Source organism: Mus pahari, chromosome 7 (genome assembly GCF_900095145.1).
Source record: "Mus pahari chromosome 7, PAHARI_EIJ_v1.1, whole genome shotgun sequence".
Taxonomy (NCBI): Eukaryota; Metazoa; Chordata; class Mammalia; order Rodentia; family Muridae; genus Mus; species Mus pahari.
In genome coordinates this window covers 34,780,691-34,807,094 of record NC_034596.1, presented here as the reverse complement: position 1 = coordinate 34,807,094, position 26,404 = coordinate 34,780,691, and the positions used below count along the sequence as shown (strand labels likewise).

The window sequence follows — 26,404 nt, the reverse complement described above, 5'->3', positions numbered from 1 at the left end:
TCTTTGGAGTTTGTCTGAACTTGCAGAACAGGTTTGGGTGGGCTCAGCCAGTTTGTGGAAGTGGGGGGCTGGGAATACAGCCCTCCTTTGTTCAGTGGATGTTTACAAATGTATTGGTCAGCCTAGAGTTTTGTTGTAGTAATTAATCACAAGTCTCTGAAAAGATTGTTTGCATTTTCATTCTGAATAAAAGCTGGAAAGAGTTAAACATTAAATAACAGGGACCAAATTTAACATGCTACTTGAGGAAAAAGAAATGTTGGGGTTGCATTGCTTTAGGTAAGAATAACAGTAATTTGTAATTAACTGCATTTTAGCACAGAATCTATGAAAGACAGTCATAAGGACACCACTTTCTATAAGGTTTTCCTATTACCTATGGCACACTGTAAGGAGGAACCCATGTAGGATATTATGCTGAGTTAAATCAAGTTAAAAATTAACAGAAGATGAGAATTTGATGGGGAATTTTATTTTTATTTGGAGATTCGAATCATTGCCTGAAATTAATGACCAAAGTCAAATACTAGTGAAATAAGATTTTGTTTTCCTGGCAATGAAGTGTCCATACTCAACCAAAGATGTTGACTTGATTGTAAATTAATATGGACCAAATAGTTTATTTATATAACCAAATCTGTTATTCCGGCAAGTAGTAAATTTGCCAGTACAAAATGTTCTTGCATCTGACATAAGACTGTTTTATTTATTCTAGCAAAGTTTTATAGCATGAAAAATACTAAATTAACAGGAAAATGGGCACATCAAGCCACTTGCTGCCCATTCAAGGAGAGATCAGCTGAAATATAGCAAATTACAGAACGCGCAGCATACATATTACAGCATGTAAAAAGTTACAAGTTACCTTAAAATAGGAAGGTGCTGTTTACAAAGATGAGATTTATAAAAATAAAAAATAGCCTTAACAGTACGTAACTAGCCATTTTTAAATGATCCTTCTGTGATTCCATTTTTATGCCTATTCTATTGCTGGGTATGTCTAGAAATTTACCAGTTAGTTATTATCCATTTTTCGGAATATGCGTGATGCTATCAGCAGGTACTCTAGAACAAATCCTAGAAGGCAGGACCTTTGTTCGCAAGGTTGGCTAAAGGCACAGTACTGAATGAAAGGAATGATGGCTGGAGAAGTAGAATGTAGAACCTGCCAGGGTGCCCACTGAGAGAACGTCTGGATCCAAGAATGGTACCTCTCTAATTGACCCTGTGAACTTGGAAGGTAGAGTGTAAAACTTAGACAGACTGAAGTCTAATGCAGTAGCCATTTTTATTCGGAGCCTCAAACAACTTATATTCTAAAGGCACCCTGACGGTTAAGCAAGGTCATGTGAGCAAAGTTCACTTGAGTTCAAGTTGTATACGGCACAGGGGCAAGGTCACAGGAGCTTAGACTATATACAGTCAGGACAACTCATGCTTAGAAGCCACACTCTGAATAACAATGGGTAAGTTGATGGGTAATCTAAAGTAAACCCACTCCTATTATTATACCTGAGGAGGGCTTGAAAGCACATTGCACAAACAAACCTAGTTATGGAGGAGCAGAGGTTATAAAACTTTTGCTTTTTATACTTGGAGTTTGCTCACAACCTCAGAACTCTCCTCAGACAGCTTGACTCATGGATGGTGTTCTGACACATGATCAACTCTCATGCTCTGAAAATGGGCCTGGGGGGGTAGGGATGTAGCTCAGTGGTAGAGTGCTTGCATAGCAAGTGCAAGGTCATGGGTTCCTCAGCTCTGGAAAAAAAGAAAAAGAAAGAAAATGGGTCTGCATGGTTGGGGGTAAAAAGACATTACCCTAAAATCAAGTTAGCATATCAATAAAGCATATCTGTATTGTGTATCTGTATTGTGGATCATGTTTTTTCCAAATTTGGGACCCAGAAGAATGGGCCTCTACCCCATTTCCCTACCCATAAAAATGGAGGTATGATATCTACCATACATTAATATTATTGTAAATAAGTTGAGATGCCTGGTATGAGTGCTATATGCCCTCAAACAATATAGCTACATGACAACAGTATTTAATGACATAGGGATGGATGGGCAGATAGGCCAAATCAAGATATATATCTTTTACAAATAGAAAGGACTAATGTGGGAAAGGAAAGCCATACATTCCTAAACTATAAATCTTCAAGGGAAAAACATGCCTGTATATGTTGCCACAAATTATTAAACCCAAAGCAATGTCAGCAGATAGACAGGAAACAGACCAGGAGATATCCCTTCCACGCTTATTGATCCATGATTCTGAACCAGATTCAAATCACACTGACGCTGTGAGAAATGCTGAATCCACTAAGTCCTTAAAATAAAAAGACTTATTGTTATATTATTCATGACAAAATGAGCACTGAACTTAAACTAATTAGAAACCTTGTGGTGTTTATCACATTGAACATAAACATTTATGTATCATAAGTGTCATTTTGTGGTGAATCAAATTCCACTGGTGATGTAATAGATGATGTATTTTTAGATAGCCTAGACAGACAATACTTTTCTGAGAAGACATGGGCACTTAAATGAAAATCTAGTTCCAAGCACAGGATACCTCCCTTTGACTTAGTACTCTGAGAACCATTAATACTACCTAAGTCATTTATTGGTGGAGATAAAGAGCTATAGACAAAATGCTCCAAACAGTGCTCAACAAAAAGCTAGAGCCCAATATATGCTGGGAATCGATGCTTCCAAGTATATTGTGAAGCCAGCCTGTGATGCCATCTACCCAAGAGACTAAGGCAGGAAGATCACAAGCTAAAGGACAGCCTTGACAACTTAGACCCAATGTCAGAATAAAAAAGAAAACGGGTGGAGTGCTGGGAACATAAGTCCATGCTAGAACACTTGCCTAACATTTTCAAGGCCACAGTTGCTTGGATTCTATCCCAAGTACAAAATAAATTAAATAAACCACAAAAGAACTTTGAATATTTATTAAAAGTGATTGTTAATTTTACGCAACTATTTGACGGAGAAAGGATTGTCCAAATAGCTGTTAAGTTCTGATTGTATCTGTGAGAGAACTGGAGTTTCTGGGAGAGGTCAGCATTTTAATGTGCATAGAAAACAAAGAAACGGTCCTCATCGACATGGGAAGAGTAGCGTTCATTTTCTCCAGGGTCTCCCTAGAACAGGGAAACAAGAGACAGAAGGAAGAATTCTCTTCTCCTCTGAAGCTGAATCACACATATTCTACATTTGGTCTCAGTGCTGGTCCAAACAATAACGGATATTCTGTTCTCTGATCTTTGGGGTTTGATGGAAACAATACCACAGACTTACTTGGGCCTCAAGCTTATAAATGGTCGTGGATAGGAAAACAGGAAAGACGTGAAAAAGGAGAAAAGTCCCTCACTCGGGACTCTGCATGAAGACTCAAGAAGGCGGGACTCAAGCATTCCAGCATAGTTAATGACATGTACTGTGAAGGTTGCTAATGTGGAGATAATATTCATTTATATACAGATACTTAAGAATATTAAAACAGCAATGAAACATGCCTCAGGCACAAATATATACACCCCTGAATATTACCTTAGTCCTCTCCCAGATATTATCTGGGAGTCTCACAAGCAAGACCACTAACTTCTGTTGACAGAGGAAACATATTAACTTCCCATGCAGTTCTTGTGATCTTGGGTTTTATGGTACCAAATGAAATTTGTCCTCGATCCTTTTGTCTGCACATCTCAGGAACCACCCAATGATCTCATTTAGATTCCATGGCAACCCTGGGAAGATGGAACTTCAGAACCCACACCCACACGTGGCTTGTGTACCCTTTCCCTGAGTGCTTTTTGCTAACCTGTTACTGAGTAAAACAGTTATTAAACTCAAAGTGTGCTTCATACTGACTTTTTCTAATTTTTTTTTTTCAGCAAAGTCAAGAATCTCAACTTCACCTTAGTGGAGAACCTGGTAAGGAACTCTTGAGGCAACAGCAGGGCATTACATTGATCTCTGGCTCATCTTCCACCATTGCTAAGACGGATCTCTGCCCGCACAGCTATATCTCTATGTATGGTATTACTTTCCCTGGATAACCCTAACTTATATAGTTGGGAAAGGCAAGCTTGCAAATAAATAATTTTAATAGGCTTCTGCTAACCACATTGTATTTAACAACTTGTGTGCATGTGTGTGGCAAGAGTACGTATAAATATACAGACATGCCCCTAATGAAGAAGCTAGAGAAAGGACCCAAGGAGCTAAAGGGGTCTGCAACCCTACAGGAGGAACAATAATATCAACTAACCAGTACCCCCCAGAACTATGTATCTAGTTGCATATGTGGCAGAGGATGGCCTAGTCCAGAGGAAGATCTTATGCCCCAGTACAGGGGAATGCCAGGGCCAGGAAACAGGAGTGGGTGGGTTAGGCAGCAGGGTGGGGAGGGTATAGGAAACTTTTGGGAAAGCATTTGAAATGTAAATGAAGAAAATATCTAATAAAAATTTTTTTTTAAATGTACAGACATGTATAGTCCGGACAATGGGTGTCACAGCTGCTTTCTCTTGACATTTGGATATAGGGACCCTTGGATAACCTGAGCCCACTGATTCACCTAGGCTAACAGACCCCTGAGCCTCAAGGATCGAGCCTCCTCTCTGTCTCACCAGTACTGGGATTACAGGGATACACTACCACACACTGCTGTGTCTTACCACTTCAGAAATCCAAAAGTAAGCCTCCAAGCTTTCTTCATCCTGTTTCCAAAGGCACTTCAATTAGCAGTGGTGGTATTTAGTACAAATCAGGAAGGAGGTAAAGAAGGACACATTTGGAATTGAAAGACTATAGCGAGACTCTAAATTTGAAATGCAGTAGAAATAGCTTAGGTACATGTGACCTATAGGAGATTATAAGGAGCAGTCTTAACCAATGTTTCTCAAATATGAATTATAATGCACTTAACTAGAGTTCTTACCAAAACACATTCTGACTCACATGGGAGTGAGACTGAAGACTGTAATCTCAGGATGTCTAAAAATCACATGACTGCTGACTTGGCTACCTAGAGGGTGTGAAGGCCCCAGAGATATGGCCCTATGTAGGCCTGGTAACATCAGAATCGCCTCTACAGTCCTAGAAATAAATGCCTTAAAGAATAGGGAAATCCATTATTTAGTTTCCAATTAAGTCAACTGCTTAAACCTGGCCATGTGAGAGCACTCAGAATAAACTAGAACACCTTGAAAATACCATGTTAGAAACTGTTACCTAAACAAGATAACAATTAGCTTAAAATATTTGTTTTTGCATGGCTGCTAGCTCTGACAATATGTGGGGAAAGTATTACAACCTGGAAAGTCAGTAGTTGAGACAGTAATCTTCTTGCTGCTCACACCGCCCCTTCCCTAAGCAATGCACAGCTTACTTAGAAGTACAATCAAACTGAGTTTTCTACGTCTTTATGTTAAAAGCATAAACAACCACAGCACAACTTTGCCAACCGCTGACGAAGAAATATTTACACATTGCCTGGCTGATATGTAAATATATGTCAACTTTTTGATTTATGGTTATAGATTAGCTATTTACAAGCACAGAAACACAAATTATATGACACTAATTGTTTGAAACAAAATATTCTTGAAGGGAAACAAATCTGAGGGTAACTAAAACAGTCTCACAATTAGAGAAGAGCTCAGCTTCCCACATGCGAGCCAACTGCTTTCCTACAACTCTCATAGGAAGCTACGCATCTGGGTCCAGGGCTACCCACCCAGCAAAAGACTGAATTTAAAACCGTACTTCTCAGCCAAAACTTGAGCGTATCATTTTGCTCATCGTCTAATCTGGAAAAGAACAACCACCAGCTTCCTGTTGTCTCGAGGACAGAGGGAACACCCCTTGTCTTACTACTAAAATCGGATGCTTAAAAGTGGATCAGAGACAAAGTTTGGAGCTGAGACGAAAGGATGGACCATCCAGAAACTGCCCCACCCAGGGGTCCATCCCATAATCAGCCACCAAACGCAGACACTATTGCATACACCAGCAAGATTTTGCTGGAGGGACCCTGATATAGCTGTCTCTTGTGAGGATATGCCAGTGCCTGGCAAACACAGAAGTGGATGCTCACAGTCAGCTATCGGATAAAACACAGGGTCCCCAATGAAGGAGCTCTAGAGAAAGTACCCAAGGAGCTGAAGGGGTCTGCAACCCTGTAGGTGGAACAACAATATGAACCAACCAGTACCCCCAGACCTCGTGTCTCTAGCTGCAGAAGATGGCCTAGTCAGCCATCATTGGGAAGAGAGGCCCCTTGGTCTTGCAAACTATATATGCCCCAGAACAGGATAATGCTAGGGCCAGGAAGTGGGAGTGGGTGGGGGGGGAGAGGGTATAGGGAACTTTTCAGAGAGGAAACTAGGAAAGGGGATACCATTTGATATGTAAATGAAGAAAACATCGAATTAAAATAAAAGGAGGGGAATTCTCAGTCAGAGACAATTTTCATGGTCACAGACATGATGTAAAGGAGAAGGGGCAGTGTTGCTGGCACCTCAGTGGTGTGGCTTGAGTACTACTAAACAACGCATGGAACCCTCCTGAGATCCAAGCATCTTCTGTCCTACACATCCAAGACGGTACGGAGCTTGAGAACTCGGACTGGAACCATAGAGCCTGCAGAACACAAAGAGAATTCCCTCTCTGTGTGCTCGTTACATTCCCAGCACACTAGTAAGTACTGGTTGGTTGTTAAATACACTATGTGGCACCTTAAGGCAATATAGTGATGAAAAGCAGGCATTATTCCCATATGCATGGTCACCTTCCTTGAAAAAAAAATATATAATGCAGGCCTTGTCAGAAAAATACATTTGTTTTGGATTTTTTGTTTGTTTTAAAAGTCACGTATTCCAAATTCTCTAAGTTGTACAAACTATTATATGGAAGGCACTCCCTGATGCTCTGACAGGATAGTGCAGAGGGGCAGGGACAGCCTTCTATGTATTAAACAGGAGGGACCTTCCCAGGTTTATTGAAATATCAGTTTATACAGTTACCTTTCTGATAGGATTGAGGCTCCATACTTAATAGGCTGAAGTCTTTCTTTTATGAAAATTAAAATCAATGTGGTATAATAAGCGGTGTTTCACAAGCAGGAAACAATATAAAATGCAATTTTCAAAACACAAATCAGAGACCTCTGTGGCCTCCAGACATCCGTCCTCCTAAAATGTCTGGGATTTAACTGTCCCGAGAAATCCTCCGTCACCTCATATCTGAAGCTCAGGAGCTGACAGTCACAAGGTCGAACATACCCTTAATCATGGCTTCGGCTGCACACAGATCTTGTTTGTAGGTCACCTAAAGGACAGATAAACCTCATTAGACACAACCGAGCAGGCAGGAATGTGAGAGCTGTAAAACAAAGCCCCAAGGAAATTCTTCCCTCGGGAGAAACTGCATGCACCACACAAGCGATTTCCAAACCAAAGAGGCATTAGACGTTCGCATTAAATCAAATCCAATTTCAACAAATTATGAAGATCTAAGTCTTCTATCTTTGACTAAGTTATGATAGCATGTAGCAGTGGTTACTGAAATATGATTATTGTAACTGGTGTCAAAGGAAATGCATAAGGGTTCAAACAGAAGTATGCACACCACTGCTGTATAAGGTTTCACACTGGAAAAGAAAGAGGTAAGGAAGAAAGGGGAAAGAGGGAGGAGAGAAGGGCTGCGAGGCTGAGGGAGGAAGAGAGTCCCCAAAGAGCAAAAGATGACCAGCTCCATTCTAAGCTGAAATTCTCAAAGACCAATTTACATTTAAAGGGACTTCCGGAATTCCGAAGGTCATTGTGAAACGGGTTGGTGGCACCTTGTGAAATTTTTCTTAAAACACAGCCTCTATAGAAGGAATCTATACGGTACTACAGTACTCCTAAAGTCAATGATGCACTTTTACTTAATAGCAAACAGCTTGCTCATAATTGCACCCTGCTTGTTGTATGCTTCCGTAGTATGCATACCCGCTCTATGGCAGATCCTTCCCAAGGGCCAACCAGTAAGTTCAGATACAGAACACCTGCAAATAACTGTTTTGTACCATGGAACTAGAACACACAGTGAACAATAAAACAGTATCAAATCAGTCCAATAAGGTTCGATGGGCACATCATTCAAATGCCCAGTTAATTAACAATGTCAACGGCCTCAACCTTGTCATGCAAAATGTTCACCTAACTAGTCCCGCTCCAGACTGACAGGTTGGTTTTGGTTTGGTTTGTTTTCTCTAAATGATCTCCTCCATGGGCTTGTTTTCCTCAAGTCAACCAGGGCACTTGTATAAATTAAATCCCTCGGCCAGGCCTGTACCCGCTAGCAGGTAAGTTTGATGATGCCACACTCTTTTTCACGACAGTAACAGCAAACCTAGAAAGGCAGATGCAAGTCAGCTGGACCAGTTTACTAATCTATTAAAATCAAAGATGACACTGCTATGCCATCTATACAGGAAGTACAACTCATTGTTCTCTGTGACTCTCCGTACTGCAGTTACTATCCACGGTACATTCCTGCGGTTTACAAAACAAGAACAAGCTCAGTCTATGGGTTTACCGACTGTGACGTATCTGATTCCATTAAGTGTTCACAAAAAGTGTTATAAAGTGATCTGGATGCCCTTCAGACTGCTAGGAGCAAATTAATGGCAGGAACCAGCGGAACCTTTGACCTCTAGGGATGCCCCCTTAGTCAAGGACTTCCTGTGAAATGGAATAAACCTAGTTTTGAACTATTTCTTAATTTCAGGTTAACTACATATCTGAATTCCAAACTAACTTTTATTTGCAATCTAAATAAGAAAGTAATTTGTATAGCCATTGTTTTTTTGTATAGATTAAACTCCAGTCAGAAACCAAGAGTATACCTACCTAATGATTCACTTTTTCCTGCTTTGAGTGGTCAACTACATTCTAGGTTCAAATTAATATTAATACTGGACATTTAAACTGATGTAAATTTATCACAAAATACTAAATTAACTTTCAGATCTCTTAAAACTTCAAGTAATTACTTATGAATAAAAATGCATCTTTTTCACTTTATATTAATAGCCACAAACTAGGCTTTAAACGTTTATTAAGTTTATTTCTACTGCCTCCAGCATATATGTTATGGATGCCAACACAGAGATGAGTAATTTTTTTACTTAGATTAACATCTACTATGTGTTTAGGGACAATTTTAATGCCAGGCATAGTGGCCCCCACCTATAACCCTAGCAGTTGGAGACTGAGGCAGGAGCAGGATGAATTAAGGCCAGAGTAGTCTACATGGGGACTTGAGGCTTGTCTGAGCTGTGAGCTACGTAGGCCAATACTAGCTAGAGGGAATAACCTGTTTTTTCCCTAAATAAAACAGCGAATGTACTTCAAAGGAAATATTACTGGAAATTGACATAATTTTGAAATGATGCGTTACTCACTCCGCTAATTTCTAAAAAAAAAAATGAGTTGTCCTTTCCTTATTTTGAATTTACAGAAGCATTGTAACAATCAGTCCTGAAGTTGATTCTCAGCACTGCTCAGCCTTGTGGGTAAGATCAGTGTTGACACTAAGTTTCTTCGGTCAACACAATCCATACTTTTCCTTTGGCCTTGCACAATACCCAACTATTGAAAATAATTACTCTTAAAAACCCTTGTGATGGACTAGCGTGCTGGTGTGTTTCTCACTGATTGGTTTTCAACCTATGCTTAGAGGAGCCCCTGGAGCCCTGTGAAGGTAGTGAGGGCAGTCTGTACAGGGAGATTGTGGCGAGGCTATGCCACTCACCAGCACAGCTCAGTCATGTCTCCTTTACACCTTCTGTCTGTGCAGTGATTCCCCTGAGTCACGTGTTTATCTGAGGAACCATCAACAGAAGAGAAACCTGACATTTACACAAAATTATTTTCTCAGGCATAGGACAGGCTGTCCTCAGGTACCAACATGCACTCCACTCATTTTATAGGTTAAGGCACAAGAGACCTTTCTGAACCGAACCAAGGCACAGTGGCCCCCTACTTTCCTTGAGTTAAGAGTACATAACACTTGAAGCTCCCACAGAGCAACCTTAGAGGATAATGGAGACATTGCCCCAATAGTTGGCCTAAAAGCCTATTAACTAAAAGATACAGAATATTTGTTAGACACAGATATCAAGTCTAATGTGAATCCCCAAATGACAATTTCAGCTTAGCTCTAGTTGGACTACAGAAGGACTGCTGCTGCTCACTCTCAGAACTCCTCTGGTTTCTATCTGGCAGGAAGAGCCACTTTCCTATTGGTTTGTACCTAAGGTGCATAAGCCACAGGCCTGCAGAGCCACTCTCCTACTCAATAGCTAAGGATTTTTCTTTACAACCCAAGAAGCTTTCCCCTGCTTCCACTCTTCCTCTACTCCTAGAGAGATATCCCAGATCATAACCATTCTGCCCCTCTCCTCTCTGCCCCAGAAAGGCAGCCATGGCTGTGTGGACTACCCCAACGGCCTCTGGCTACTGTTTCTCTCATATCTGTAATAAAAGCCTTCCCAACCATGGATTGATCATTTTGATGTATTCTCTGCACCCTTGCGCACAGTGGGTATTTTTGAACTTCATTTCCATTTTGTCAGTTGAGAATATACAAAAAAAAAATTCTTTTTCCTAGGAATCCAAAGTGAATTTACTTGAAGCCAAGAAACAGAAGCACCCTTACCTGTTGCTGCTCACAAGCACCAGAGACTCCGCCTTGCAGGGTCCTTTCCCTTTCAACCCTAAGTACAGCACACACACTCACAGGCAGTGGGAGAACCCCCATAGGATGAATCTCTCTTACCTTCCAGAGGTCAGGGGGCCCTTCTACAAGTTTTGCTTTCCTGTGACAGTATTTGAGAGCCAACTGCAAGCACTCTGTTCCAAATTCCAAGTCAAAATCACTACACTGGCGACAAAGGAAAAAAGAAGCAGACATAGAATTAACAAACTGTAATACAATTGGTGAAAAATAAAGCCAAACAAAACAAAAAGACTTTTCTTTTACAAACAAGTAAAATATAAAGGAATCAGTCTGAGAATGAGCAAACTGGCTAATTATCTCTTATTGTACTGTAAAATAATCCTTCCCATATCTTAAAAATGAAATAAAAACAACAAGCTAATAGGAAAGTTATAATATCCCCAGAGATCTGGGCTCCCTCGGGTGTCTCAGGAGCCTGATCATAACAATATTTATTTCTGTTGTTCATATTTGAAAGTAGATCTGAGGAATTACCACATCCAAATTCTTCATTTAACAAACACATCTGTAAGATCCAGATCCACTTCTATTTATAACAAGACATGAAAACATCATAGCTATTGTTCATTTTAATATTTATGATATCAATATATCATTTTAAAACATTTATATCTTTATGAACACAAAGATGGTTCAGTTTTTCATTATATAGAAAACACAAACTTGTCAAATTCAGTAAAACATAAATTACTGTATTTTAAGTGGAACCATCAAAATCTCTAAGCAATAATATAATTCAGCTGAAGTTCTGAATTATGTACCAGCTACATAAAGGTAGGGACCACGGAGATCATGTCCTCAGAGGAACTTCAGCCTAGAGGGGAGCCTGACTGCAGAAACTGGCAACAGAATGGTGCCTGCTATGCTGGAAGCAGGCGTCTCTGCAGGAAACACACTGGGAAAAGTTACCTGAGTTTATATGAGCTTTTCAGGAAAGGCCTATCAAACACAATGGTCTCTGGTCTCCAGTATAAGGAATAACTGGAGGATGAAGAACACTGTGTAATAAAAATGGAACAAGACCCGCTTATTTTACAAGTTTACATGTGTGTGTGCACCTATGTGTGAAGATGCTTAGGATTAGGGCTGTAGAGGTGGATGCTACATATTTGAACTCAGGTTCTTGTGTGTGTGTGTGTGTGTGTGTGTGTGTGTGTGTGTGACAAGCACTTTACCAACCCAGTCACCATGTAAGGAGAACAGCAAAGAAGCACCGTAAAGAATACAGTATTCTGCATAACTTCCAACAGTATTTTAATCTTCTAGAAGACTACAAAATCCTAACTGTAGTGGCTTCTGAAATTAATGAAGAGAATCTAATTGAATATGCAGAGTCTCTATCTCACCTGAAGAGTTATAGCTCACATCTACTTTTATGTGCTATGTGGGAGATTTTCTAGAAATGTGTAATGCAGCATCATCAAGAGTGACATTTGATAAGCTAAGATGGCTTTTGGTAGACTTCTGCTTTGTTTGTACCTTCAATGTCTTTACATTATGTCTGGTAGTATGAGAGATGTCTATACAGAAAGAGCCATCCTCCAAATTTCGCCCTGACTCATCACACAAGAACATGAACGCTTTGCAGCTAGCCTTACAGGTGCTCACAAACGCATAGTGGGAAAAGCCATAGGATGAGTTCCTTCCTGCCTCCAGTCACAATGTGAAGCACACCAGATGCCATGTTCCTGACTCTGCCAGAGCAAAGTCTGTGGAAAATAGAAAAGTATCACGCAAATATATATGAAATTTATTCAGGAAACACAGGCTGGGCTTGCTTAGAGACAAGTCCGTAGTGACAATTTTGGAGTTTTGGTTTCTTTAAAAACACAGAAATATTAGAAGAATGTGGTTTTTTTGTTTGAATCCCAGGTATGGAAATATGGGGCTGCTTTGGACTGTCCACAGCAGCTGTTAAGGATGGGCCCAGTGCTGTTTGTAGGTCGATGCTAATTCTTCTCTCCTGGAAGAGGCTCTGGACAAGGAATGAGTCATACTCAGGTGACTTCTTGTGAACCAATCCCATAATTAATAAAGGAGTCAATCACTGGGTGAGTGGGCAGGACTTCTGGGTTTGAGGGGGGACTAGAGGAAGCAGGAAAGAATTAGGGTCCTTTTGGATGGGGATAGCATGAGGACAAGATGTACCTATGAGTGTCTCCCCATTTCAGTGGTGGATCCATCAGGATTTGCCACCGAAGGACTTAGATGTATTAAGGCTAACAAGATTAGGTTTTATTTGTTGGGCTCAGATATTGAGTTACCATTGTTTCTGAACTAAGTTTTTGTGGTGTTTATCTTCTCTTGGCACCTTATCTGGGTTCTCGCCAGCCAGACCACCGGGGCTGAGTGTAGCAGGGTACAAGTGGGGGAATGTTATGGTTCCTTTTTAATATTTTCTGCAACATGAGTTGCCTTGTGTTCTAGCAGAGGCATGGTTTTGCCACCTACAAGTAGTACCTGCAATTGTGTAAATGTTTGGAATTCTGGAAGATTTTCAGAGTATATTATAAATACTAGAGTTCTGATGGGCAGGGTAGGTGGTTGTTGGTCAATTGTGGGTGTGATTGTACTTTGTTAGTAGCCATGGTCAAAGAAGAAACAAAAGGAAAGAAATTAGATTCAGGGATCTCTCTCCCTCTCCCCCTCCCCTCCCCCTCCCTCCCTCCCTTCCTCTCTGCCTTCTATCCTTTCTCTACTATCTAGGGGGACAAAGGGTAAGAAGTATGCACAAAGTAGCAAAGACAGGCTATACAAGTGTACACTTATTATCATATACATTAATATAGTAAGGGGGTGGAACATTTTATAATAAAACCTCTCTTTTAAAGTGAGTACAAAATTCTGTAATCAATGAAAAAAATCTGAATTTCTGTTTCTCCTAATATTAAGGAACAGATTGTTTGTACTAAAACATGAAAGATATGAGACACATATTTGAGCAAGGGAAAGACAACAAATGAAGTCCTAAACGGAAGCTGTGTTCTTCAGTCTGCCAGAGCTGGGGCATATTTTGAGGAACCTTCAGATTGTTTGCCGTAATGGCTGCTTTGGGTCACTTTCTCACCACTAAAGTCCAAGAATCTCCTTTCTCCCCTCCCACCACACTACTCTTTTCCTGGCAGTTTGATAATGGCTAACCTAGCACTTGGGAACTCACTTGTCCTCATATGAACAACTAATTTCGGTTATAAAGCTGCAAACTTCACTTATACCTATAGCTCCTTTGCAATGTTCATGTCAACAGCAATCTCCACCTTGAACCTCTAATGAATTATCCCTCTCACTCCTCCACACAAAGGCCTCCTTTTTACCTCACTGAGACTTGAAGACCTGTGAAAGCTGCATTTGCTTTTTATTAGAAAAATCACATTTTCTTAGCCTGTCCTCATCAACCAGTAGACCATGGTTAAATGCCTGAAGAGATTTATTACCAGGAGTCCAGATTCCTTGTTTTATTATCCAAGTGTTAGGTGTTCTTTACAAACTCAGTCTACTAAATAACCATATTGTCATCAGCCTGTTTAGTTGGTAATCTATACATGTATCATGTGCATGTACACATACTATGAAGAGTCAAAACTCTGTCAGGCATAATGGTACATATCTTACATATCTTTAATCACAGCACTCAGGAGGCAGAGGCAGGCAGATCTCTAAGTTTGAGGCCAACCTAGTCTACATAGGATGCTTTGGCCAGCCAAAGGTTCATTGTGAGACCCTGTTTAAAAATTTAAAAAAACAACCTCTGCAATGTTTTATGTGATAACAATCTACCCATTTCCCTATACCTTACTCTGTCTCCCATGCTTCCAAGTAGGCAACCGTCATTGGCTGCAAACTTTAATGTAGTGTTTATTTCTATGTGTAACTGTCATCCTTTGCCCACTAACAAATAGGCAGTAAATCTGTGATCAGTTACAATAAACTTACTCATCACACAGTTGTAGGGTGGCCGAGGTGCCATGTTTCTAGCTGTAGAGCTAAGGGATCTGATTTATCTGTTTACTCCAGTGACTTAGATTGGAGGAACAGCATGTGTAGGCAGCAAGTGTATTCTGTCTTCTTACTATGGTAACAGCAGTACAGGAAGACAAACCCGAGAGTGCTGGCACACTGTCATCTTCCACCTCTTCCATCCAGCAAGATCCCTTTGCCCAGTGCAAATCAGACTGACAAACACACACTGAGAATGAGACACTTTGCCCAGAAGGGTTCATGGCAATGGCACAAAAGTAAGGACCGTTTCTAATTAATATACCTGTGATGTGGCCCTTTGGCTTTTCTGTTTTATTTACTATCTTTTGAAAAAAACCGTATTTCTTTTTCCTACCACAATATACACCCACACTTTCCATTTCCCATATTGTAGTTTTGATATTACCAACAATGAGCATTTACATCACTGACTATGCAAAACTTTTTCACAGATAAAACACATAAAGCTAAAATCACTTTCCTGAATAAGTTTCTTTTCCCTGTAATTAACGCTTGTCTTTTGTTTTATGTGGTTAACTTGCTATATGCATATAACTCTTAACACTGCACACCTGACTATTTATCCACATCTATTCCCAAGATATGCTAAGACTCATGAAAAAAAAGTCACCCTTTGAATAGTCCAGTCATTTCAACAGGGACCACTGTGCTTTCTGCCAATTCCATAGGTATTATTCTCAGAACACTATGTGCCATCTTAGGGACATTCATGATCTCTCGATCATTCACCCAGGCCATTGTATGCCACACACTCTTCTTTCTTAATTGACTCACATTCCCAAAACAAATCTTCCAAGAACTTCCTATGGAGAGATTGTGTAGAGATGTTTGTGATGAAATGACATCTGAGATGAATATACAGACTGCCCAAACAAAGCCATTTCAAAGACAGAATGAGAAGCCACTAAGAGGCTAACTACAGCGAAGGGGAGCAGGCGCTTCCTCAGTCAGTAGTCAGTATGCAGAGGTTCTGCCTGTCACTGTTTGGAAATCACCTCAGCCCTCCACTGCAAAGATGTTCTCCTCTTCACACTCCTCCCAGAGCTGATTGCTTTACAAACTCCTTTTAATAAACATCTCCTTTAATCTCTATCCTCAGCTCTTAAACTTAGAGTTCTTTGCTTGCCACATTCTGCTGGGAATTTTGTCCTTTTGTATTTACTGAGACCCTGTTACTAATTGACCTGCCTTCTAGCTAACTTTCTTTTGCTATTGGCACTTTTCTTATTCTTGATCTTAAGGACTTATGGCAAGTTTTATTCATTTTTGTTCTCTTGTGTGATTTTTAAGTAGTGAACAAAATTAGATAAATGTCCAGTCTGCTATCAGTCCCTATAAACAGAAAGTGAATGTACATTAGTTGCATACATACTCCAAATTGTCATCTATAAAAATGGCTTCCACTCATATTCCTAAAAATGGCATGTAATTGTAGCAGATTTTTTAACATAAAGTAAAGGAATATGAATAACATGGACTCAAAATCTTGAAAAATATATTGTGTATAATGCAATTATTTTCTGAGAAAAAAAGGATTCCTTAACTTTCAGAGGTTTTATATCCCCCCAAAAGTTAGAAACTATTGTTTTATGCTAATGATGTAATGGTTCATGACTACAAATAATCTGATTATAAATGTTTCTATCCTTCCATCCATGACAACATTCAAATAGGTATTGCAATAGGGCAGCCAGGGAAGTTTGCCCAACAGGGAACAATATATACATTAAAGTAAAGCTAAATCAAAGGCATGCATGCACAGGTTTCTCACTCTCTCTCCTTGGAGAAGCATGCTAACAATATTCAAGTATTAACAAAATAGAGCAGTTTACAATTAGGTAAACAATGAACACCTGCATTCAATTTATCATCTCAAAATCCAACCCGAGGCACTTTGCATACATTAACACTGCTTGGATTATGCAATGTTCCTTCTAGTCGCATGAGACAGTTATCCAAGAGGCTTTGTTCTGACATCAGATCAGATCATCTTCTAAGTAAACAACCTCAGACTGGGTCCATATGAGGCTGATACAGAAACAACCGCACTGTATAAGAAATAAAAGCACAAATGATGTGCATAAATAGGCACAAGATTTCTTTTCAGGTAGAAATTTTTAAATGGGTATACACAGAATGCATTTGCAAAGACCTTCAAATATCTATCATTAAAAACAAAAAAAAAAAACAAAAACAAAAAAAAAAACAATAAACCTTTCAGATTATTCCAAACCTTGGCAAGCCTGCACAGTCAATATACATTGTGAGTTGCAATCCCATCCATAGCTGTTAATTCAGCAATGCAGAGGTATTTAATTTTTGAATGTGTGGATACTCATTGGAGAGTGAAGAGTTAAAAGGAGCCCAAGACCTAGAATTACTCTCTACAGCAGCAGGATCAGCCATACCATTCAGAGGTAGATGATGTGACAAAGCCAGTCTACCAGAGAGGCTAGTGATCAATAGAGTTGAAGTGGCCTACTCATAGACAGTTGGAAACTTATCTCCCAACATTTATGTGAGAAATATGAGCAAGAGTGATGGGAGATGTTAGAGAAGATCTGCTCAATAATGAAGCAAATATTCCTGGAGATTTTCCCAGGCAATATGCTGAGAAGGATGAAGGAGACTGAGAAAGGAAGGGATAGGGTGGGAAGCAGAAATAGCCACATATAAAATGAGGCTCTAGTTGACTTTGTGGCAGCGTGCCACACATGGAGAAGGCAAACAGACACACCCAGGACCTTGTCGGACATATTTCTTCCATTCAACTGGTACATCAAAAACCATACCAAATTTAACCTTAGTACAGTTAGAACTATGGCAATCCCAATAGACTTTATCCTAAGTCCTTTACCAAACAAAACAATAGTTTGAAAACTCTTTTCCTTTCTACGCAGCTTGACCATGAGCCCCTTGCTACTTCTCCCTGATCTCTAGCTCTCCTCTCACACAGTACATTTGGAGCTATCCTGTGAGTCTTTGACACTGTGGTCCAAGTCCCTCTGCATCAACTCTTCACTAAAATGTGACCTGTGAAACTCAGTGTCTGCCAAACTTCTTCTGTTTTTATTTATTCACTTTACATCCTGCTCACTGGCTTCCTCCTGGATACCCCTCCCACAACCCTTCCCCCAGTTCCCCTCCCCTTCTCATCTAAGAGAGTGGGGTCCCACAAGGTGTCCCCCAACCCTGGCAAATCGCCTCTCTACATGTAGTGCTAGGCAGACACGGCAGCCCAGGTAGAGTCTGTCTCATGGGTAGGCAAGAGCTTTTGGGACAGCTGTTAACACCTGACAGTTAGATTTACAAGTAAGTGGAAAAAAGAAAGGAATTATTTTGAAAATTGTGCTCATTAAGTTGATTATCACTCTACAACATTTTTCGGTACTCAAAAGATGAAAGATCAGAAAGATGTATAGAATATTTTTGTGCCTTCAAAACAAAATGTCTCAAAATACAAAGACTCTCAAAAATCCACAAAATTGAAAAGCCAAATGGAGGGAAGGTATTTGTACCACTAATAAAAATTAATTTGTTCAGAATATAAAAAAAGACTCTAATCAGTCAGTAAAGACTAAATTGGTATAGGAGAGGGCGGGGCAGCTCAGCAAGTAAGGTATGTCACTTGCCATAAAGCCTGATTACCTGACATTGCTCCCTGGGAACCACTGAAGAAGAGAACGGAATGGCACACACTGTCTTCTGATCACCACACACATACCCATGGTATACATGTGCCCACACACATGCCCATGGTATACATGTGTCCACACACATGCCCATGGTATACATGTGCCCACACATATGCCCATGGCATACATGTGCCCTCACACATGCACATACATACATACATACATACATGCAGTTGTTTTGAATGAGTATAGAGGTAAATGCCTTTATAATCCCACCACTTGGGAGGCCGAAACAAATGAGTGTCCATGAGTTTGGGCCCATACTGGTCTATAGAGTAAGTTACAGGCTAGACAAAGCAACACACTGATACCCTGCTTAAATAACAAACAAACCAAAAGAAAACCACAAATTGCCCACATATATCTAAGTCAAAGGTAACGATCAAAAATGAAACAAAAAAAAAAGAAGCTCATATAGAAAATTCTGTTTATCTTACACTGGAATAAATAATTTAAGGACTATGTTGACATTGAAATCACTACTTGGGAAACACTTCTGCATCTCTAATAAATTTAGATGTGTACACATTATAGACAAAATCCTCTCATAGATGTCTCCAATATATTCCATAAAAATCCCAGGTGGTATATATAGGACTGTTGTAGATAATAGAACTATTATCCAAGCTTTTCATTTTCCATCTATACATAGCAATGACTTCACTGTGTGACTATAATTCTACTAAAGAGGGGTATGTTTTTTAACTTTTCATTGATTCTCTGTGTATTTCACATTATGCATCCCAACCTTCTATGCCCACCCTCTGCTTTTGCAACTTGCAACCCCCAAAGAAAATAAGAAAATAAATAAGAAAGCAAAACAAATATCAAACAAACAAGTAAAAGAAAAAAAAAGACCAAAAGAAAAAATTTTTCACCATGGAAGCTGTAATATGTCACAGTGTGTCCCACAGTATCCCCTTTTGTCCACATATTTTTACTTACCAATGTTCATTGCAATGAGTCATTGGTCTGGTTCTAGGGCTCTGGCTTCTGCTACTCTATCAATACTGGATCCTCACTTGGGACTCCTCTCAGATATCCTGTTGTTGACCTTTGTCATGGAGATCCTGCAGCTTTGGGTCAGGAAAACTGGCCTCTTCATGCCCTCCAGCATTTCACAGATGGTAATTCAACCCATGCCACTGGATCTGAGTCTGTATGATAACTGAGTTGGTTACCCCATCAGCTCTCCTATGCCTGCACCACCAGGACAAACTTTCCAGCACTGCCCCAGATAACTCACCCAATACTGCAGCCAGCATGGGGCAGGGCCATCTCTCCGGCTCTCATGTCCTCAGTAGCATGTCCACACCACCAGGGCCAGGTCTACTGTGCTGTTTGGGTGGGGTGGAGAGCCCAGGTCAGCTCTGCCAAGTGCTCCAGCCAGTGATGGGCTGGTCCAACTCTAGGCCACCTTTGGATATAAACATGGTTCCAGGAAGCAGCTCAAACCAGGGGCATTCACCTGGCCTTTGGTATGAATAGGCGACACAGACATGTACACAGACCCAGTAGGAGTTCTTTTGCTGAGCTTTGGGTTTGGCCAAAGATTTCACTGTCCAAAAGAATAAAAATTGAACACGGATACTTACGTGTTCAAATGCGAACACTTAAGGGTCCTATCCTATGTTTGTAGCTGCTTTCTTATGTCTCTAGCAGTCTCCATTACATCACATTCTCTCTAGAAAGACGTGGGCTAGGATAACCTCCCATTTGAAGACAGAAGCACAACTACAACTTTTAGACCATTGAATTTGAGTGGTTTTATATGACATCAGCAATCTGACGAGAACATCAGTACCTAGAAATCCTTTGAACATAACAATAGCCCACTATGCGTTGAGGTTTGGAAAGCCTCACCTCTGGTACCCTGAAAAGCCTAGGACTTTTCTTGAAAACAATGACTACACAAAGGCAATCAAGTTAAAATGAAGTCATTAGAGTGGTCTCATCACTATGCCCTTTTTAAATGGCAGTTTATAGACAAAGACAAACATGCAAAGGAGAAATATGCACGCTAGATGACAGCGGTGCCAGAAAAGGTGAGACTGCTGGCAACGGCTGAGAGCTAGTAGAGACAAGCAAGGCTTCCAGCCTGTTGTCATCCACGAGAACAGGCCTGTACCAGCACCAAGAGGTTAGACTCTCAGGCTCCAGAAATGAAACACATGAACTTTCTGGTGTTACTAACCTACTGTGAGGACTTTTTGAAACCTAGGAAACAAATATATGCACTGAAAAGGAAAAAAAAAAAAACACAGTAATGAAGTCACTAAAATTCAGTCTGAGAACCTGGCATTATGAGGTTTTAAAAAATGAAAGAAAAACAAACATATCATATAATGTCACAATTAACTGCTTCACAGTAAGATGGCCCATAGAGAATGCTTCTAATAAATCCATAACTTTGGACATGATGACCTGCAGGTATCCCTTCTATCTATACCCTTAGTCACACAACTTTACATCCCTCCCCACCAAGGGAGGAATAATAGCTGTGCCTCCATATACTGATGATGACGTGAGCAGTGGACAAAAGCAGAAACAACAGTGTCCCAACTTTAGGTTTAGGAGAGCTTGCACATTTCTCCTGTCCACACCTACACAAGAAGAAGCCTAAAGAACCCACTGGTTAAAGAAAGACAATGCAAGGGGTCAGAGTTGACCAGACTTTTAACGCAAAGCAGAGATGCCAGCCAAATCCATTCTAAATGAGCACATCCCCAGCTAGGCAAACAAAGCATGAGTGTCAATGACACTGGTTGTCACTAAGCTGCCATCTTTCCCTATTCTACCTTACAGTGCACTGATTTACTCTGGGAAGGCTGCACAGGGATAATGAGATTGGTGGCCATGTATCTAGAATGCTGAGCCTCTTGCTCTTTCTTGTTCATATTGATGCATGTTTTTTTTTTGTTTTTTTTTTTTTTTTTGCACTTCATTTTACTTTTTTTTATTTTTTTGTTTGTTTATTTTTATGTTTTTTTGAGACAGGGTTTCTCTATGAAGCTCTGGCTAGCTGGCCTCAAATTCAGAGATCTGCCTGCCTCTGCCTCCTCCTGGGATTAAATGCATGTGCCACCACAACCCAGCAATTTCCTTGCATTTTATAAAAGTTAATTGTACAAATGGACAATGGTCTTCAAAGAGGCAAGGACCAAGGTAGCTAACAACCACTTACTTAACAAAAGAATCTGGTAGTCTACTTTTTAGAAAGGTGTTTGAAATTACACGTATACAGAATTGAATAAATAATCATATATTAAACCACACAAAAGTAGTAACCTACAAATGTATTCAATAGAAATTTCAAAAAATATTAAAAGAGCAAGCCACTGAAGAGTCCTAGTATGATTCCATTAATAAAAACATCAAAAATGAGGAATTCTTCAAACAATTAAAAGACAACATGGAAATTAAGACAAAAGAAAAGCCACACAAGGAAAGAAGAGATTACAAACAAAAAGAATACAAGTAGGCAAGAAGACACAGCATACTGCATGAACATAAACTTATCATGTGTGTGCTTTATCTTTAGAACAATTTACCAAAATGTATAAAATACTGGCTAGGAAATATTATCTTGCACATTAATGCATAAAATCCCTCCTGGCTGGAACTAGTCAGGGCCTTCATGTCCATCCCTCACATAGCACAGAAAGGTACAAACTACTATAGGAATAGTTAACACTTTCATGTCAGGGTTGCCTTGACAACACTGGAAGTTTAGGCAGAAGCATGTTGTTTACCAATGCATATTTAATATCACTTACATTATTTAATAAATATTAATACTTTAATAAATTGTATTTAAAGAATATTATTGTAAATAAATTGTATTTAAAGAATAATATTATTAATTACTCACCTACGATTTAATATGTATCCTCTCTCAGTGTTTACTGAGAGAGTTCCTAAGACTCTTTAGCATCAGTGAGTTGAGGTCATTGTATTTTTACCCTAACTTCTCTGCTTATTGTATGTACTCCAGGATGTAAGGGAAGAAAGAACCAATTACTATCCAGTATACTTGATTCTGAGTACTAGCCGTAGTATAATGACGTCAATAAACCCCTCAAGTGCAAAGATACTGTAATAGCCCTTGTCCCTTTGACTACAGTTTCTCATTGATACAACTGACTTTTATAAACTGCAAGGAAATCGTACTTCAGTATGAGCAAGGCCAAGTGTCTAAGCATTCTAGATACACAGTCTCCGATCTCACTATCCTTATGCAGTCTGCCCATGACTGAACAGTGCAATACAAAATAGAACTACTCCAATGAAGTGTACTATTTCTCAGTTCAATGAATGTGCTTGAAACAAGAGGTTTTTAACTTTTGCTTGAATTTACCTGTTTTCTTTTTCTGAAACGCATGTTATTAAATAAGACAGCATACTTAAAATGTCAGATATATTGAGCATCCTTTCTTCTTCTAATTCTAGGAGAAAAGTCATAGTTTTGTTTTGTTCCATTTTGAAGTGCCAACCTTATTTATTTATTGTAATTTCCTTCAAGTTCTCTCTCTGAAGCTTGCCCTGAGTGACACACAGCTGAGGGCCTAGCGTCCTAGCCCCTAGCAGCCTACTGATGATTGCTGCACCGTAATCTAGATGAATTGGCTGGCAAAGCGAGTCATTACTCATGTTCCATCTGCAAAGAACAATACAAGAATTTCCAAGTTGAGAAAGAAAGTGAAATAAATGCCACCCACTCCTTAGGGAATGGGAGGGCAGCTTACACAGACTAAAATCACAAGAAATGAAGGGTCATGGATTGAGCAGATGGGAAAGAGAAAGTCCAAGTCATAATTCTGCTCTTCATTTGCCATTTACCAAACAAGTGTTGTCTTTTGGTTAGTTTTTTTTCAGTGATTAACAACTTTCTTGGAAAATAGTGAGGATCTGTTCCTTGGAAACACAACAATTAGTCGGGGAAATTCCACGGACAGTACAAAGTTCCAGGAAAAGTATGAAATATCAGCAAAGACCTCAGAATTCTTTGAGCATGAAGACTATGCAAGGTGGCATGGAAATCTATCCAATGATACAACAGCCTTTCCCGTAGCAGAATGGAAGGAAGCTCAGAAGCACTGTCCCGTTAACAGGGTGTCATAAGTCCTCAGAGTGTCAGTTTACAGCAAGTGTGCATCAACACAGGAACACTGGGTTGGGGACATTAGTGAGGGTTTTTAATCTGTATTTTTTATTAGATATTTTCTTCATTTACATTTCAAAAGCTATCCCGAAAGTCCCTATACCCTCCCCCCCTCCCGCCCCTGTTTCCCTACCCACCCACTCCCACATCTTGGCCCTGGCATTCCCCTGTATGGGACATATAAAGTTTGCAAGACCAAGGGGCCTCTCTTCCCAATGATGGCTGACTAGGCCATCTTCTGCTATATATGCAGCTAGAGACATGAGCTCTGGGGGTACTGGTCAGTTCATATTGTTGTTCCACCTATAGGGTTGCAGACCCCTTCAGCTCCTTGGGTACTTTCTCTAGNTCCTCCATTGGGGGCCCTGTGTTCCATCCATTAGATGACTGTGAGCATCCACTTCTGTGTTTGCCAGGCACTGGCATAGCCTCACAAGACACAGCTATATCAGGGTCCTTTCAGCAAAATCTTGCTGGTATATGCAATAGTGTCTGCATTTGGTGGCTGATTGTGGGATGGATCCCCAGGTGTGGTAGTCTCTGGATGGTCCATCCTTTCATCTCAGCTCCAAACTTTGTCTCTGTAACTCCATCCATGGGTATTTTGTTCCCTATTCTAAGGAGGAATGAAGTATCCACGTGTTGGTTTTCCTTTTTCTTGATTTTTCTTGTGTTTTGCAATTTGGATCTTGGGTATTCTAAGTTTCTGGGCTAATATCCACTTAAAGAGCTCAAGAAGCTGAGCACCAGAAATTCAAATAACCCCATTAAAAATGGGGTACAGAGCTAAACAAAGTATTCTCAACTGAGGAATATCAAAGGACTGAGAAGCACCTGAAAAAATGTTCAACATCCTTAATCATCAGGGAAATGCAAATCAAAACAACCCTGAGATTCTTCCTCACACCAGTCAGAATGGCTAAGATCAAAAATTCAGGTGACAGCAAATGCTGGCGAGAATGTGGAAAAAGAGGAACACTCCTCCATTGCTGATGGGATTGCAAGCTGGTACAACCACTCTCATAATCAGTCTGGTGGTTCCTCAGAAAATTCGACATAGTACTACCAGAAGATCCAGCAATTCCTCTCCTGGGCATATATCCAGAAGATGTTCCAACTGGTAATAAGGACAAATGCTCCACTATGTTCACAGCAGCCTTATTTAAAAATAGCCAGAAGCTGGAAAGAACCCAGATGTCCCTCAATAGAGGAATGGATGCAGAAAATGTGGTACATTTACATAATGGAGTACTACTCAGCTATTAAAAAACAATGAATTTATGAAATTCTTAGGCAAATGCATGTATCTGGAGGATATCATCCTGAGTGAGGTAACCCAATCACAAAAGAGCACACATGATATGCACTCACTGATAAGTGGACATTAGTGAGGCTTTAAGCCTCAGGATTCTCAGCTCTAACTGTCTGGATGAATTATTAACCTCCCAGGTAAATAATTACTACTTCCTTCTTGATGACATGCATTCCTTGCTATTTAGTGTAAGCAGCAGCATGTGCTCCTCTCAAAAGATTCTAGAGATATTATAGAGACATCAGACCCAGGCCTGACTTAACTACAAAATAAAAAGTGAGGAGGAGGGATAGCTTGCTATTCATTTTCACTGTGAAGATATCAAGACTAGGAAATAGATGCAGATGCTAAAGAAAAGAATCTTTTAAAACAGATGTCAGGGGATGAATGTAGATCATTTGTCCTACAGAGCCAACCAGAGAGGTCTTCCTTCTTTAGGAAATCCTCATGTGAGCAAAAGGGTTTATAGCTATCAAGTATTGTGAGCCAAAATTCTTTTGTCTTTAATTGAAGGCTCTAAAATGGCCAAAAATGCTGAAGCAATATTCCTGAAGAAAGGAGAAATTAATGTTAGATTCATTTCATACACTCTTGTGTATATCATGCTGGAAGCAGAAAAATATTAGTCTCCATACATACCAACTAGCTGTCACCAGAACGTGAGAGGGTATGTAATTCTTTTCTCCAAAATGTGTGGTGAAAATGAAAGATGGAGGATGTTACACTTGAGGATGAAGCCATCACTCAATCATCCAAATAGCAAGCAAAAGGTACCCTTTTCTTCCCTGTGAAACTGCACCTTGAATCAATTTTGGCAGGAGCCTAAACAGCATAAAAGAGAAAAGCTGCACCCCAGTGGCGTGGGCCACCACTGTTTCTGGTTATTTTGCTGTAGTGGGAGTAGTAGTGTGGGGACTTAGTATCATCTTCATGCCCCCAAAATGGCAATTAATGACTGGAGTCAGATAGCACCATACATTGCTATCATGTTTTAATTTTTAATTCCTCTCAGTGGATGAGTCTTTAACTTCCAGAGAGAACCCAGTCAGAGAAGAGTGTAGCCTTTGAGAAACTCACTGCAGGGGTTCATCAGTTCCTCACAATGACAGAAACTCTGCCATCACCCGGTGGACTTTTCTGCAAGAAAAACTCATTAACCAGCCCCATAAGTGCTAGAGTTTTCATCAGAACCTGACTGAACCATCAGCTCACACATCTCTAGCTTTCCACACAGGAAAAGCAGATGTCCAGCGTCAACCCATGCTAGCTATCCTGCCTCACCTAACCAGAAACAAGAATTAGGTTACAAACTCACAGACAGACAGACAGACAGACAGACAGACAGACAGACAGACAGACAAAAGGCCCAAGCCCCTCTCATCACAGGAATATGGAACACTTCTCCACAGTGATATTTATCACTAA

The 26,404-nt window shown here is 40.1% G+C and overlaps 1 protein-coding gene across 1 annotated transcript in view; it reads right to left on the bottom strand.

Annotated features, from left to right (window-relative positions):
- The window catches only part of Crppa (CDP-L-ribitol pyrophosphorylase A), a 274,837-nt gene that overhangs the window by 182,524 nt on the left and 65,909 nt on the right, over positions 1 to 26,404 (bottom strand). Inside the window, exons 4-5 of the mRNA XM_021202203.1 lie at positions 10,852 to 10,956; positions 7,308 to 7,353 (exon numbers count right to left, since the gene is read on the bottom strand). Coding sequence (XP_021057862.1) covers positions 7,308 to 7,353; positions 10,852 to 10,956 — 151 coding nt within the window. The remainder of the gene's footprint in view (positions 1 to 7,307; positions 7,354 to 10,851; positions 10,957 to 26,404) is intronic.